This window comes from Netta rufina (assembly GCF_964035555.1).
Source record: "Netta rufina genome assembly, chromosome: 21".
Classification (NCBI taxonomy): Eukaryota; Metazoa; Chordata; class Aves; order Anseriformes; family Anatidae; genus Netta; species Netta rufina.
In genome coordinates this window covers 8012781-8027402 of record NC_140145.1, presented here as the reverse complement: position 1 = coordinate 8027402, position 14622 = coordinate 8012781, and the positions used below count along the sequence as shown (strand labels likewise).

Below are 14622 nucleotides of genomic sequence, written 5' to 3'. Positions count from 1 at the left end.
TTTCCAGCAAATTATTTAGAGGTGAACAGATGCACTTGAGTGTGCAGGATATCATGAGGGAAAATTCATTGCAAGAAGAAATAAGAGCAATTTGACAAATAGGAGACGTCTAAGAAAACTGGAGATTTCAGCCCTTCTCTACGCAGTGCACATATTGCAACATATCCTAGGTATAGTTTCTGTACTTGTAAATGTGAGGAGCTAGCTCCTTGGGCAGCATCATCTTTTACACTTTCATTGTAGGAAGTATGAAACAGTGATATTCTGAATTTTTCAAACTACTTACACAGTAGAGGCATGCAGAGTAAACAAAAAAACACCTCAAAAGACTGTAAAATACAAATCAATCAGATGCCATAAATTGAATGTGGAATGCCAAATTTGATTTACCTCAATTCTGGCCCTTTACATTTACAGGTTAGTGGGTAAAATCTCCTAAAATGGTGCTGAAACTTTGCCTGATTACTTCCTACCTAGGGAAATCACAGATAATGTTTTGTAACATGAGAGGTCAAGGCTCAGATTCACAGTTGCACCAACACCTTACAACCAACCATGCAGATGTGGATGTCAGTATGTGTATGCAGCTACATGTGGAGCTATGGATGCAAATGCAGACATATTTTTACATTGCATGCTAAATTCCTGCAGTACTTCTTGCCTATTTGAATGACATCTTGGCTAAGCATCCCTCCCCTTCCCCCCCTCGCGTCCTCCTTTCCTTTTTATATCACTTCTTCATTTCTGGAGCTAAAAATCTCTTTCTCTTGGTATAAAAGGAGAATTATGCAAAAGCTGTCTCTTGTACATGGAAAGGGTAGCAAAATGCAACCAGCTTTCCAGAAGAAGCTTCAAAGCATATTTATTGTTCCTGGGAAAGCCCAGATGAGATCAGTCATTTGGTTTCTGGTGAAGCCTCGTGGAACAGAATGCACCAGTCTCATTAATGTCTCTCACACTTGTCTGTATCTTTCACAGAAATGAGACAGTAACAAGGCTGAATGCAACGCCCAGCAATCCTCTACAAACCTACAGTAGTCCTTTGATCTGTCACAGATCACAAAAAGCAGACCCTGTCAAAAACTGATGTATGGGGGAGTAGAAAGGTCCCAAGGTCAACAGAGGGCTGTCCTTCAAAAGAAATCACTTTCCTTTTTCCCCATTTTAATTGGGGTCTGTTAGCATCTTATGAAGAATTAAAACTGTCAATTAGATTTTGCATTGATTTTTTTTAAAAAAGCATTTATTAAGATAAATACTTTTGCTTGATTTTTTTTGACCACATAGAAAAGGCTTTAGTCTGGATTAGCTTCAACCAAGTCTAAAGAGTTACCCCACAATGGAAAAATGACAAACACTGGCCAAAGAGACAAGTAGCAGAAAGAAAGGCAGTAATATTGATGGATTCCATGTATTATTCTCACGTGGGAACCTTGAAATGACAACTCTATAAATGCGCAGGAAGCTCTGAAATGTCTAGGCTGCAACATTTTCAATTTTGATGGGAAAGAAACATACCTAATGTGCAATACCATACACCATCGTCCCTTCTAAAATCAACCATGACTGACTGTGATTCTGTGATTCTCTGCGATTTTCCATAAAATGCTAAGGGTCTCTAGAAATAGTAAGTTAGATGATTATAACATCATCATTGATGATTTCCTACTGTTTCTAAGGCAAATTAAGTAGTTCTATATCGATTTAGGCTTTACATAGGATTAAAGAAATAGGCTGATGAAGCAGCCTGGGAAAACAAGTACGGCTATCTGCTATTTACATTTCAAGGATAAGTAATACTCCATGTTGCAGCTGATATAAAAATCAATACAGTTGTGTGAAATGGGGATGCTTTCATACTACCTGTTCACAGCATCGCCCAGTCACAATTCCTGGTTCTTGCTCTTTTCTAATGTCCAGAATACACAAGCACAAGACTTTTTCCCCAGCTGTTGAACCTGACAGATAATAGCTGCTGGCACTGAAATAACAGCAAGGAAGCATATGAACATGATTAAACTAGACAGCCTTAAGGGAAATTTTCAGAAAGTGCTTGAATCGGGAATTTGTAAGGAGTGAAAGAGAACTGACGGACAGGATTTGGAATGACTTCTAGGATCTATTGAGCAAGTGATTTCACCTTTCTGAATGTCAAATTCTCTATTTGCATGCCAGTACTACCATGCAATGCTCTTCACAAAAAGTAAATGACCATATAAGAAGCTTTGAAATTCTCTGGGAAATAGCAGAATTTAAAGTTATTTGGCTTACAAACCTTGAAGGTTCAGAACCTGAAAAATCACCGATTGCCTGTAGTCCTAAAACTAAAGGAGAAGAAAGTCCTAGTTACTTATGGAGTTACAGATTTCTATATTTAAACATTTTAAAACAATTTATAGCTTCAGAGATTGGATGGCTTTACAAGTACATGCATTAAAATAAACATTTTCCAAGATTAGCAATCTCTTCCTTTTCTTCCTCCTGTTCTGCAATTTTTCCAGCTCTTTCCTCTCCTGACACGTTAAAAGCAATGCAAGAGCCCTGTAAGTGTGCTTTTTAACATAAAAACAAATTGATATCTCAGGGCATTGTATTGCCAGATATAACACTGTGGATAAGGAAGCTAAATCCAAGACATTTCTCCCTGTCTGTCATTTCCCATTACTTGGGGATTTCAAAACTGCCAAGCAGTGACAAAGCCAAACATCACAGCAGAGAACCCCCAGCCAGAGTCCTTCTCCAGTTCTTTTTACTCAACTCCACTTGCCAAGAACGGAGACATGAGAGTGGCCTCATCTTCCTTTAAGTTGCTTATGATTTACTGCGTTAGCTTCCAACGAGGCAGACAAGGGTAGCACATGTCAGCAAAAGGCAAGAATGAATAAGTTAAACTGCAGCAAGGGCAGCATACAAACAACCCTATTTAAACAAGCAATCTTGGTGTCAATTATTTATTATCTGCAGCATTTGGAACGCGTGCTATTGCTCAAGGTCACACAAATACCAGACAGTCACACCCAAAGAAGAAAGAAACCTAAGCAATTCTTTTTTAATTTTAGTTGCCATACCTGATTTTTTTTTCTTTTTCTCTTACACAATACTGAAATACCAATTGAGTACCACCAGAACATACCTGGAACTCGTATAATATCCTTTCAGTAAACTAACCAAATCATTCACTTGAATAACAAAGAAAGCCCAACCTAAAAAACACCACGTCTGCATTTTAAGACATTAAAGGAAAATGCAGAACTGATGAAGGCAGTCAGAGAAGCCAAAGAAAGTGGTTTCAGAACAAAATTAAGATTTAATCAGTTGGCTGTGTACACAAACATCTGCATTTCCCAACTACAGGAACATTCCTACTTGGGTCAGTTCCACAGTCAGTTAGCATTGCAGTGCAGTCTTGATCACAATCAGATTATTTGGGATTCTGTTTCAGTGAAGAATAGCAGCTGAAACTCTCTCTTTCTACTTATGTTTCCAGGAACGTGTTCTGTCCTCTGTCATATTTGATTTTCAAGTTTTCTCTAAGCAACAATATATTGTATGGAAAAAATACCAATATGCATTTTGTAACAGTGAGACCATCTAGAATTAGCACTCAGCCTTGTAACCTTGCTCATTGTATCTCGCACCTTTTACTGACCATGGTAGTGACAAATATCCTCAGAGTCTGCCTAGATTTCCAAGCACCCTTTTGGACTTTGGAACCACTATGAAAATTAAGATATGCAAGATAAAGCTCTTTTTGTACATACCCCTGTGGATAGCCCCTATAAGATCTGGGCCAGTTCCCTCTAGGCTACACAAGAATTTAGAGAGAGGTAGCACATATATTCTTCGTGTTTATCTGTGCAATATACATAGCTCCATCCTCAGACTCTTTTTGCTCAGGACTAATATTCTCATTCATATTTCTACAAATGTTGCTGCAGAGCAATGTATGAGGTCAGTTCTAACGATACAATTTAAACTGAGAAAACAATACCTTGGTGTAACTTGACCTCCATAAACCATTTTACCATTTGTGTTTACAGCGGTCATCATCATAAATCTTATCCCTCCCCCACCCCGTTATTATCCACACATGCAAAAGGGGGCTCTCTATTCCAGTGCTGGTATTTGTGTATCTGACATATGTATTCTATTCCGTACTCCCTGCAGTGCTGTCTCTTTGGCTGTATTCCCGGGATCCTATGCTGCATCATCTGTGCAGGTTTTCTTCTCCCCTTGTTACTCCTCCCATGCCTCTTTAGCTAGCATCTTCTCTCTTTATTGGCTGGCAAATCTCATACATCTTTGGATGCGAGTAGTCACTATTAAATTTGAGGATTTACACGCCGATTAACTGCAGAGCAGGATCTGTCTTTGGGTTCCTATAAAATGCTCTTTAGGGGGTAGAGGGAAGTATATAAATATTCCCCCTCCCCCCAAGAAATCCCTTTCTGTTTAGTTTCATTGTTCTGTTACACAGCCAAACCCTGCAGAGGCTGTGACAAACAGGGAGGTCACGATCAAATTTAATAACATCTCACATTCCCCTGGAAATGCCACCAGGGAGCAGACAAAGGCAAGCATTTGCTGAGCTCCTGGGGGAGAGAAGAGTATTTGCACTGAAGTCCTTGGTATGCAGATGGTGTCGCTGCCTCTAGAAACAGGCTTAGATTTGAAACCAATAGGCACAAGCTGATAGGAATAACACTGAGGGAGAGGGCGTGCCACGACACAACTCAGGAGGACAAGCTATACATCAAGCGCTGTTTTTTTTTTAGTTTTGCATCTCTGCTGTGAAGATTGCTAACTTCTCTGCTCAATCAGTAGAGGGAGAGCAGAGAATTCTACAGATGTGGCTGGAAATAATAATAATAATTTTAAAAAATCGCTGAATAAATTAAAAAACCTTTAACTGGCCGCGTTGCTTTGCAAGCAGGGAGCTGCGCCCCCGGTGGGAGCACACGGGACGAGGGCACCCCCGTGTGGCCGCTCGGGGCTCGGCCTCCCCCTGCTTCTCACCGAGCTGGGGCTGGAGGATGCTCGGAAAGGCGAGGCTGCAAGGCTCAGCAGGTCCCATCGGCACGCTGAGTATTGCAGGGGGATGGTAGAGCTGTCACCACCTTGTAGCACAAGGGAAGCCCACCAGGTTCTTGGCAGGCCAAGCAGTTTCACATAAAGCAGGCACTGGTCCAGGATCTTTGTACCTACCTGTGCTGGGCTTCAGCCGGCTCTCAGCAAGCTCAGAAATGGCTCCGGTTGTAATGGTCTTCTTCAGTCTAGAGACTCCAGAAGCTGCTGTCACCCCTGGTTTTGTAAGCATATCATCGCTGCTCGCCCTCTTCAGCTGCAGGAAAGAGATGTTATAAGCAACCAGAAGATTAAAACGTTGGCTGTTCCCATCAAGCTGTTCAAGAGGCCAGGTGCCTGGGAGAAAAGGACTGTTTCTGTAAAGTAACCCAATGGAAATACTGCTTTGATAACACTACTAAATAATTTAATTAATTTTGTATTATTTGTATTGCTTTCCAGATTTTTGTGAAGTGGGTTATGAGACTACTGTTCCAATAACAAAGAAGAAAACCAGGAAAGACTGTTTAAATTAGCAAGTAACTGAGTTGGTGGGAGAAAATAGCTTACAGTAGCAGACTACTGGGTACCTCCAGCTTCTCAGACACTGCCCCAAATAGCAGTCATCATATTTCCTCACTGGTTTGCGTTTACTGAAGTAATTAGGCTTCTGCATCTAAGTGCCAGCTGCAGAGCCTGACACACAGAACAGGTCAAAGCTGCAAATAACTGGCCCCACACTTAATCTGTCTGTCAAAAAAAAAGGATCCTAACAGGATCCTGCTGGCTTTTGTCTCGCCATTCAGGATCATTCACTTTTGCTCCAGTGGTGACCTCAGACTCTTAAGAGAGGCATCTGAGCTATTCCAATAACTGCCATTTTCTTCCTGTGTTTCTCCCAAACAGGAGTCACCAAACTTTCTGGCAACATAAACAGGATTTTTATTATTTATTTTTTTTTAACATGAACAAAGAACATGCTGGAAACTGAGCCAAAACCCCAAAATAACTTAGCTGAGAAGCTCAGGCTGCCACAGTAATATGAAGCAGCCACTATAAGATCTAGCACCATTACAAATTGGAAATCCTTTATCTTAAACATGACATAATTTCAGCTACTTGAGCTCCTTGTTTATGGAAAAGCAGTGAACAAAGCTGGCCAACAATAGTGTGATGGGGCCTAATGCTATTGGTATTGCGAGGGACTGTAGGACTCAGTACAAGAGAAACCAGAAATCTGTTAACAAGAAAGCATTCTGTTATGTACAAGGAAATCATTCACAGCAAAGAAAAGCATTGTTCTTCGGGACAGATGAAATGTAGAGTTCTGAAGATTAATACTAATACGTTTTATAAGCTTGGAAGAAGGGGAACTATTTGCTTTACTTGTTATTTAATAGTACATGTCTTAAAAAATATTAGATATCACCAAGTTACTGGTAAGCCTTATTGTACATGAGAAAACAATGGGCCATTGTTGCTGTGCTGTTGTTTTTGGGAGGGGGATTTGCTTTTAAAGCAAGTTTACTCTAAATGCATATTGAAAACCACATAAGTCAAGCACGATGAACTTAAGATCCAAGCAGAAACACTTAAATGATGTTGCTTCAACAAGCAGAAGTAGCATTTTATCTCAGAACTTTTGGTCAGCTGCTTCCCCATTTGTGGGAATCTCCGTAACGGCCTGTGTACCTCTAATAACAACTTCTAAATAACTCCAAGAGAAATATTTTAAGCATTTTAAAAGACCAAAGCTCTAGACCCTCCTTGGAACAGTATTTTTCTACCTTTTTTCATTTTCTTCTCACCTAAACTATTTTCACAAATCAAACGCCTTCCTTAGAAGGTGTCCAGGGACATCAAGGGAGCCCATGAACCACAGGCTGAAACCACTCCTTAGGTTAAATGAAAATGAACGCACACAAGCAGAGCTCTCTCTGTTTAGAAGGTCCTAAATATAAAATCTTTAAGCAAAATGAAATCTCTCTCTCAACTCCAATTCCTTCTCCCTTTCATCTCTTCCTCTTACTCAGAGTCTGTGGTTTCCTGGACCCCGTGAGCATGCAAGTTTCAAAAGCTGGTGTTGATCTACTCCAGGAAACCAAACATCTAACGTTTTGCTTTCTGGCACAGGTTTTGTCAGCTCCCTCCTACTAGCAGAAAGAAACAATCTGAACTTTCTGATATGTAGAAACCCCTGCAAACCATCTGAAGTAACTTACTCAATGCACCCTCTTTTAACAGCAGCAACTGTGCTGCCTTTTTCTGTTTCTTTGGGGAAACTACATTGATCATCTTGCATTTGCAAATGTTCAGCAATTTGAAAAACATTATCTGTAATTTGGAAGAAAATCCTCGACATTTAACACCAGACACAAATCAACCACATCAGATTTCCTGCTTAGTCTCTTCAGAGATGCTTGCCTCAGCTATTACACAAATACTCCAATGACAAAACTTGCCTGGAGACTAAAACACCCTATTGATAAGATGCTTGGGGCATCTAGGAGTCTACGAAGCAAGATAAGGAAATCAATCCTTCACATGAGTGGCTGTGAAGATCAGTGATGCTTAGATCTCCTGTTGATTGAGGTGCTGTACCATGTTATATATAGTTTGCTAAACTTGACTATCAGAAACAGTTATAACCAGGAAGCCCTGGGCTCTTTTCATCACTGTCATCTTGCTCCGTATTTGGGCCACAAGGTTATTTTTGTTTGCTAATTATGAAAGTACAAATGCAGCGGCATTTCAGGTGTATTATTGTTTTCTTATATAGCAACAAACTTCTGGCAAAGTAGGGTTATTCTGAAAAATACCTATGAGGAACGATAGATATCAAAAAATGCTTGTGAGCCATTGTGACCAACACATTTTGTTAATATATTTTGCCTTGAAGAAAGCGGTTAGTACCTTGCTGAGCCGAGATTCAAAGGCCAGTGAAGTCGAGGACTTGGATGTCTTCATTCCTGTTGAGGTGGTGGTAGAAAGCGACTTTCCTCTGTCAACCCCATGACTCGGTTGCCTTGCCACTGTGTTCCAAGGCCTGGCAGTACTCTTCATTTTTTTTTCCCCCCAAATAACTCAGTTTACAGCCCCTAAAAAAAAAAAAAATAAAATAAATGGAAAAAGAAGGTTTTATATAAACTGAAAGATAAAAAGAGAAGCAGAGATACCTAACACATTTAAAGGGCTGAAGAGGACAGGTCAAGCTTTATTCCTTCTCTTATAAAAGTAAGAACTCCACTTACTCAGCCCAGAGAATCCTTCAGAGCAGGCTGCAGCCACTCAGATTTTTAATGCTGGCTAGTAACATGAAACAACACAGAAGGAACAGTGACTTTTGTTTGCATTGTACAAGCCAGAAACCTCTGTCAGCCACAGAACACCTACAAATGCTGAAGCACAACAAAAGAGAAACTGAGGACACTGATATGCAGAAATCCACAGCAACTGACGACAGCTGTGGCATAAAAAGAAAACTATTTCTCTTACTATTAGATTTAGCATCTAATAATCACTTTACGAAAGTCACGAGAAACAAGTTTCCTCGGTTGTACAAAGAATATCTTTAACTTGGAGTCATCCAGAGAAGCAGTTGATGTTGCCACAATGATTAAAGAGATGTTTCATAATACCAGGATTTACAAAACGTGGTAAAAATACCAACTTCCTTGCAAACAGAAAAAAAAAAAAAAAAAAAAAAAAACACAACCAAAACCAGATCCACTATTCCTTAGAGATAAGCTTCTGCAAGAGAGAAATCCTGCCAGGAATCAGCAAATTGAAGTCAATTTCTTTTTTTGGATATAGATGAATAAATTTAATCTGCCAGCAAGAACAACGAGCGTTTCTCTCAGTAAGCAGACCGCTGCCAATTAAATAGCTAGCTCAACTCTCGTAGATCTAAATACGTGCACTTTCAGCCAGCCATTGCCCAATCCAAACCAGAAGCAGAATAAAATAATTATATTTTAAATCCCACAAGCCTGCTGGGCTGCAAGTTGGAGGGAGGGGAGATTGCCTGGTATCTCATCGCTTCCCCCCCTTCAGCATGAGCAACATTAGTCGTCTGCAGCTTCAATTTCTAAAATAGACACAGGATGTATTTGCACACCAGTTTTGCGTAGGCAGAAGCTAGCTTGCATCTTTCTGAGCTGAACAGGTACCCAAGATCTACAGAGAGATCAATATCTAGAGTCTCAGCGAGGGGAAAGCACCCAGTAAGCAGTACGCTGGTTATCATGTAAGAGTCCAGCTGGGCTGGTGTGAGCTCAGACAGCAACCCTCCGGGAGAGATACCAAAATATTTCTCCCTCGCTGAGCCAGTAGAAGGGGTTAGATCACGTCCCGTATCACACAATTTGCTCTATGCGTTATTTCACGTTCACAAACAGGAACACTCACTGAGCACAGGGAAGAGAAACCACTTTGGGGCCAAGTCATGCTGGGCACTGACAGCACCGTCCCGGTGCCACGCCGGGCTGCTTCAGGAGCGTTTTGCAGCACAGAGGCAGCAGGACATGCCGAGTGCTCTGCCACTGTCCACAGAGAACAACGCTAGCGACTGGCAGGTCCTGCTGATCCTCGCTGCCTCTTGCAGGGAGGGCTGCCTCCTTTCTGCACAGCTCTAACCTGCCAGCTCCTACATACAGAAATAGCAAAGTTAGTGTCACTAACTAGTTACTCCTGCATTACAATTCTTAATGCAGGCAGCACGGAGCCATCATCGATCCCAACAGAGGTGAGAGCAGCACTGCCTTTGGTGATGGTGATGCTGATGGCTTGGCTCCTTTTATTGTTTTAAAGCCTGGACAGATCTGTAAACTGTACCACAGCAGAAAATGTTTAGCATTCTCAGAGTTCACGATCTACCTTAACAAGCTTTGGTGCTTTGCACATATTTAATAAGCCATTTTCTAATGAGCACGCCATTCACTGTATTTATATGGGTGAACAAGCAATTACACATGCAAACTATCTTCCTGATTAATCTCCAAATTATGCAGATTTGGGGTTTTGTAGAGTCAGTGGTTGCACATACCCTCTGGATTTCTTCATAACTATCTCATACTTTCCTGCCTTAAGCTGCGCAGATGCTTTCTTGATATCCAAACGAATTTAATTTTGAGTCACTCGTGGCATTTCAAGCTGCAGTGGAGTGATATGCTCATTAGGCCACGAAGCTGGAAGTGAAAGGAGGAGGTACTAAAAAAAAAAAAAAAAAAGGCAACAAAAACCACACACAAGAAACCCAGCCAGTAGCCTGAAGCAAACCAGCTTTTTCATGTAATGATAGCTGAATTGTGCCATGTGGATTTAATAGTATCGCACCACATCAAGCAGATAAAACTAAAATTGAGAAGAGGACATTTGGATTTGGTTTTCCACGTATTTATATGGGACTCATCATCTATAAAATATGGAGGCAATGCTTCTGATGTCATTGGCTAACCTGAACCTGTGCTGCAGATAAAAAGGTTTCAGTCTCTGAAGTAGAATCCCAACACTTTCCACAAGCCTTACTTCAAAGAATAAAGCTGAGTTTCACACACATTAAGCTGCTCTCATTCCTAGACAGGTGACACACATTTATTAGAGGTACTGCTTTGGGAGCAGTACAAAATAAACTACTTTCCAAAAAATAAAAAAATAATCCTACTGTGCTTTGATGCGAGCAGGAAATACATTCTAAGAGTCAACCTCTGCTTTTTCTACCCTCAAAATTCAATTTATTGCACTACAAAAAAAATAAATCAAAAAAGTTTTGTGGATGTTACAAGCAGTTGGAGCAATGGGAAACCCCAGAAGGTCAGTGTCGTGCAATGGCTCAGTAGGAAGGATAAATGTGCTGAAAAAAATGTGTAAGGACAGAGTGCTACTAATACAAACTATTAATATATCCTAGTACCTAACAAAGGCAGCCAGTAAAGGACACCTGAATGCACCCTTCCGTCCTAAATCTTAAGCTGGGCAGTCTTCGCATTGCTCAGTGGCAGCCTCTGCTTCCTGATGTGGTTTTCAGGGTGAGGGTGGTAGCAGCAGCTCGTGCAGGCCGTCCTTCTGAGCTGCAGAAACGACTGAAAGCAGCCGATCATCGTCACCTATATCATCATAAACTAGCCCTGAGTGAGAGCTTGGGAAGGGGATCACCACTGACTTCCCATCACAGCTGAATGAATCCCGAACAATTGTCCCTTCCACAAGTTAGGGCGAACACAGTGCTTGTGCATGTATTCGTATTGGAACCACTGCAACAAAGGCGATTTTTGACACCCTTTGTGACCCCACCTTCCAAGCCGTGTGCGTCTGAGGAACTGCCAGCAGGTAACAGCTCCCAGTTAGCTTAGAGTGCATTGATAGAGGCAAGACTGCTGTGTTTTAAATAAATAACAGCAATCCCCATTCAGAAGAACCCCAGAGAGATTATGACATGATCTCTAGGCTACCCACAAAGAAACCTGAAAAAGAGAACAGCAGCAAGAAAAAAGCAGCTTTACACAAGGGATGCAGCCAAGTTACTTCTGCAAATACAAAGCCAAAATCACTACTTTTACACCAACTACATCTCAGTACGTTTCAGATGAGACATGTTTCTGCTCACTTTCCTGGAAGATGACTCTCCAAGCAAACTCTGGAGCTCTGCAATTTCAATTCTCATTTCTTTCTTAGCGTTTTACAGGGACTAGTGGCCACAATCAAACCCGTGCCATACACTCTGCTTAAAGACGTGCTCAGAAAATGGGTGGAAGCTGGAGATAAGCAGCAGTTCAACGTTGAAGTAAATGGGGGTTCTTGCCAGGGCCATGTTGCTTCAGAACAGCAAAGTCAGTTCCATCACCAGTAATTTTCAGAATAAGAGTGCAGGTGTTTTGTTTGACATACATCTTTTGTATTCAAAACTGCTGGTGTCTGAGTGCCCCTCTCCTCTGAAACAGGTGCTGCAAATGAAATAATTGAAGGTCTCATAAAAATGGAAAGCTGGTCCTGACAGAGCCTTTGCTCTCGGTAATCCTCAGAATTCCCTGCAGGCATCAGGCTTTGAAAATTCAGGCCATAATATATAGCTCATCCTTTCTCACTTGTATTTTTAAAAGGTCTTTGGCAATTTTTGATGTGGACTGTTTTGGCAGTTGTCAGAAGTCTTGCAGTGGAAAGACAGTCCATTTTACTTCAAATTTTATTGTTTTATTAAAGATGGAAAACCTAGACATCTGTTATTAGTCAGTCCACATGAATACATTAATAAAGTCCTGAGAACCAGCCTGGAATATTTCCCATTTTATGGCTAGAAAAACTGGATTAAGAATTTATCCTGACTCTCGCAGGCAGGCAGCATCAGCAGAAACAACCTAGGTCTCTTGGATCTCAAGGCTTGGCTATCCATCAAAGGAGTAACTCACCAGCCTCGTAGAACAAACTAGGGAACACTCTGCTGGCCGCCAAATGCTGCTTTACTCCCAAAAACTAGAAAAAGAATGGATAGGTTGAACTGAGTGATGACAAGCAGTATTATTTTACGGCCAAGAAACCTAGCAGTTACACTAGTAAGTAAACGAAATTCATTAACATCTGCAGAAATTAATTTACACAGAAAGATCCCTTAGAGGGACGGGAATAGGCAGGGTTTGTCTGTACCCCACGTATTTAAAGAATTTGGGTTTTGGTGATCATGTTTGTGTGTGATGCTACCCAACAGGACAGTCAGATTAGAGCAGAGCCATTCAAGTTGCTGTGGCAAAGCCAATGAAAAAAAGATTTATGAGCATCCCTTACTAGATCTGGAGAGTAACATACAGGTGGCAGGTTCACTGAGACCTGTGAATGCCCAGCGCTTCTGACAAAGGCGGTCGGAGGCAACAACTCTGCAGGCCGGGCTCTCCAAGGACAGACATCTGTGACTTCGCTGGGTTAAAAACCCCAATCCCCAGTGCCATTTCCCTCTAATTCTGCTACTTTTATTACACCAAAAAGTCAGACTAGTCCAGGACCTTTCTTACAAATTCTCATGAAATCAAAACAAAATTCTCTTCCTTCCTTTCTCTCTTTTTTTTTTTCTTTGCCATGTGAGACTTGCATCATGCTTCCACTGTCTTCCTCCTGACCTGATCAAGCTCTTTTCAGACAAACTGCGGACCAGAACAGGAACACCCAGCAGGTTCAGGAAGCTGCACAGCCTTTCCTAGCAGCCAGCTGGAAGCTCTGTGGCAGGACAGCCACTGATGCTAAGACAGGATGCCTTTCTGCCTTTCACTTCAATCCATTTTAAACAACATTCAGGCTCGACAGATGCTCCCGTGTGACTCATCGGGATTTCGTAGCTGATGCCAGGGTCGCAAACCAGGGAAGCTGACGGTCCCATACAGTAACTACCCACGTGGAGGTAGCACACAAAACCCATCTGGAAATAAGACTGGGCTAGCAATTAAAAACAACCCGCTTACTCCCTTGCGGTCATCATTAGCAACTTTGCCAAGCCATCATTCATTTCAGCTCCACGTGTGTATTTCTGTATCTAACACGTCCCCTTTTTCCTCTAGCTGCTGTTAGCCTGGAAGACACCGAAAACAAGGCATCTCCGTGCAACCCTCCTCCATTGCTCTTCCAAGCAGAGACACTTGCAGGATTTTTTCCTGGTACAAAGTTTAGCTTTCACTAGAATTGGATTTAGAAGCCCATAAAAATCTCAAGCCAGACCACCCTCTTCCACCCAAAAGCAAACCAGAGGAACAGACAAGATGCGTCCATTTCCCAGCACCTTACCCCTAATGCTCTCACTGGCCACAGAAACAGAAAATCAATTTCAAACCTGACCCTGATCGCCTGGGCAGCTGCTTCCTCTGGTCTACCTCAGCAGACTTGCTCTCCAATCTCATTTGCACCTGAGTTTTCATGTTTTGCTGGTAAAGTACAAGAAGACAAGACAACACTTGGAAATTTTCATGTCCAGACTGCATGTTACAGCAGGGAAAACTCGGTTGGTTTTATGCATGCCTCAAGCAAAGGTGTTTTCATGGTTATTATTTTTAACTTTCAAGAGCGGAGAAAAATGTAGAGTAATAATTCAGCCAGACAGTTAAAGCATCCAAGTGTTTTTGCAAGAAGTTAAAAATGTAGGTGAATTTTAGATAGAAAACAACTACACAGAAACGAAGAAACAAGCCCAAGGTCACCCAGCTAATCACTGGGAGAATACAAAACAAGAAACCAGCCCAAGGAGTTAACCAGCAGTAGTTGTGATATGGCTTCAGGAGCACATCTTCAGCATCTTCTTTTAAGGTTGTCTGAAGATTATACCCTCATATGCAGAATGCCTTAAAAGAAAACAAAACACACAGCGCTGCAGGACTCCTAAAAAACTTAGAAGAGAGCTTTTAACATGGCATCAGATGGGAATTTCAGAGCACAGGGCTCCCCTTCCTCTCTATATTACAAACAAGTCCCTGTCCCTTCCCCTCACGGCAGCAGGTGGAAGCACACAGCCTGCAGAAACTCCCTTTATCTCCAAAGGCACTTTCTTTACCTGTGGTTACAGTGGTAAGAGAATCTCTCATTTCT

The 14622-nt window shown here is 41.6% G+C and overlaps 1 protein-coding gene across 2 annotated transcripts in view; it reads right to left on the bottom strand.

Annotated features, from left to right (window-relative positions):
- The window catches only part of SPECC1 (sperm antigen with calponin homology and coiled-coil domains 1), a 79319-nt gene that overhangs the window by 61298 nt on the left and 3399 nt on the right, over positions 1-14622 (bottom strand). The window contains exons 2-3 of one of the 2 annotated variants that reach the window (XM_084299367.1): positions 7978-8162; positions 5206-5341 (exon numbers count right to left, since the gene is read on the bottom strand). In XM_084299367.1, the coding sequence (XP_084155493.1) occupies positions 5206-5341; positions 7978-8127 (286 nt within the window). In that variant the 5' untranslated portion in view covers positions 8128-8162. Of the gene's footprint in view, positions 1-5205; positions 5342-7977; positions 8163-14622 lie in introns of those variants that run through there. The other variant, XM_084299368.1, reaches the window with a different exon arrangement.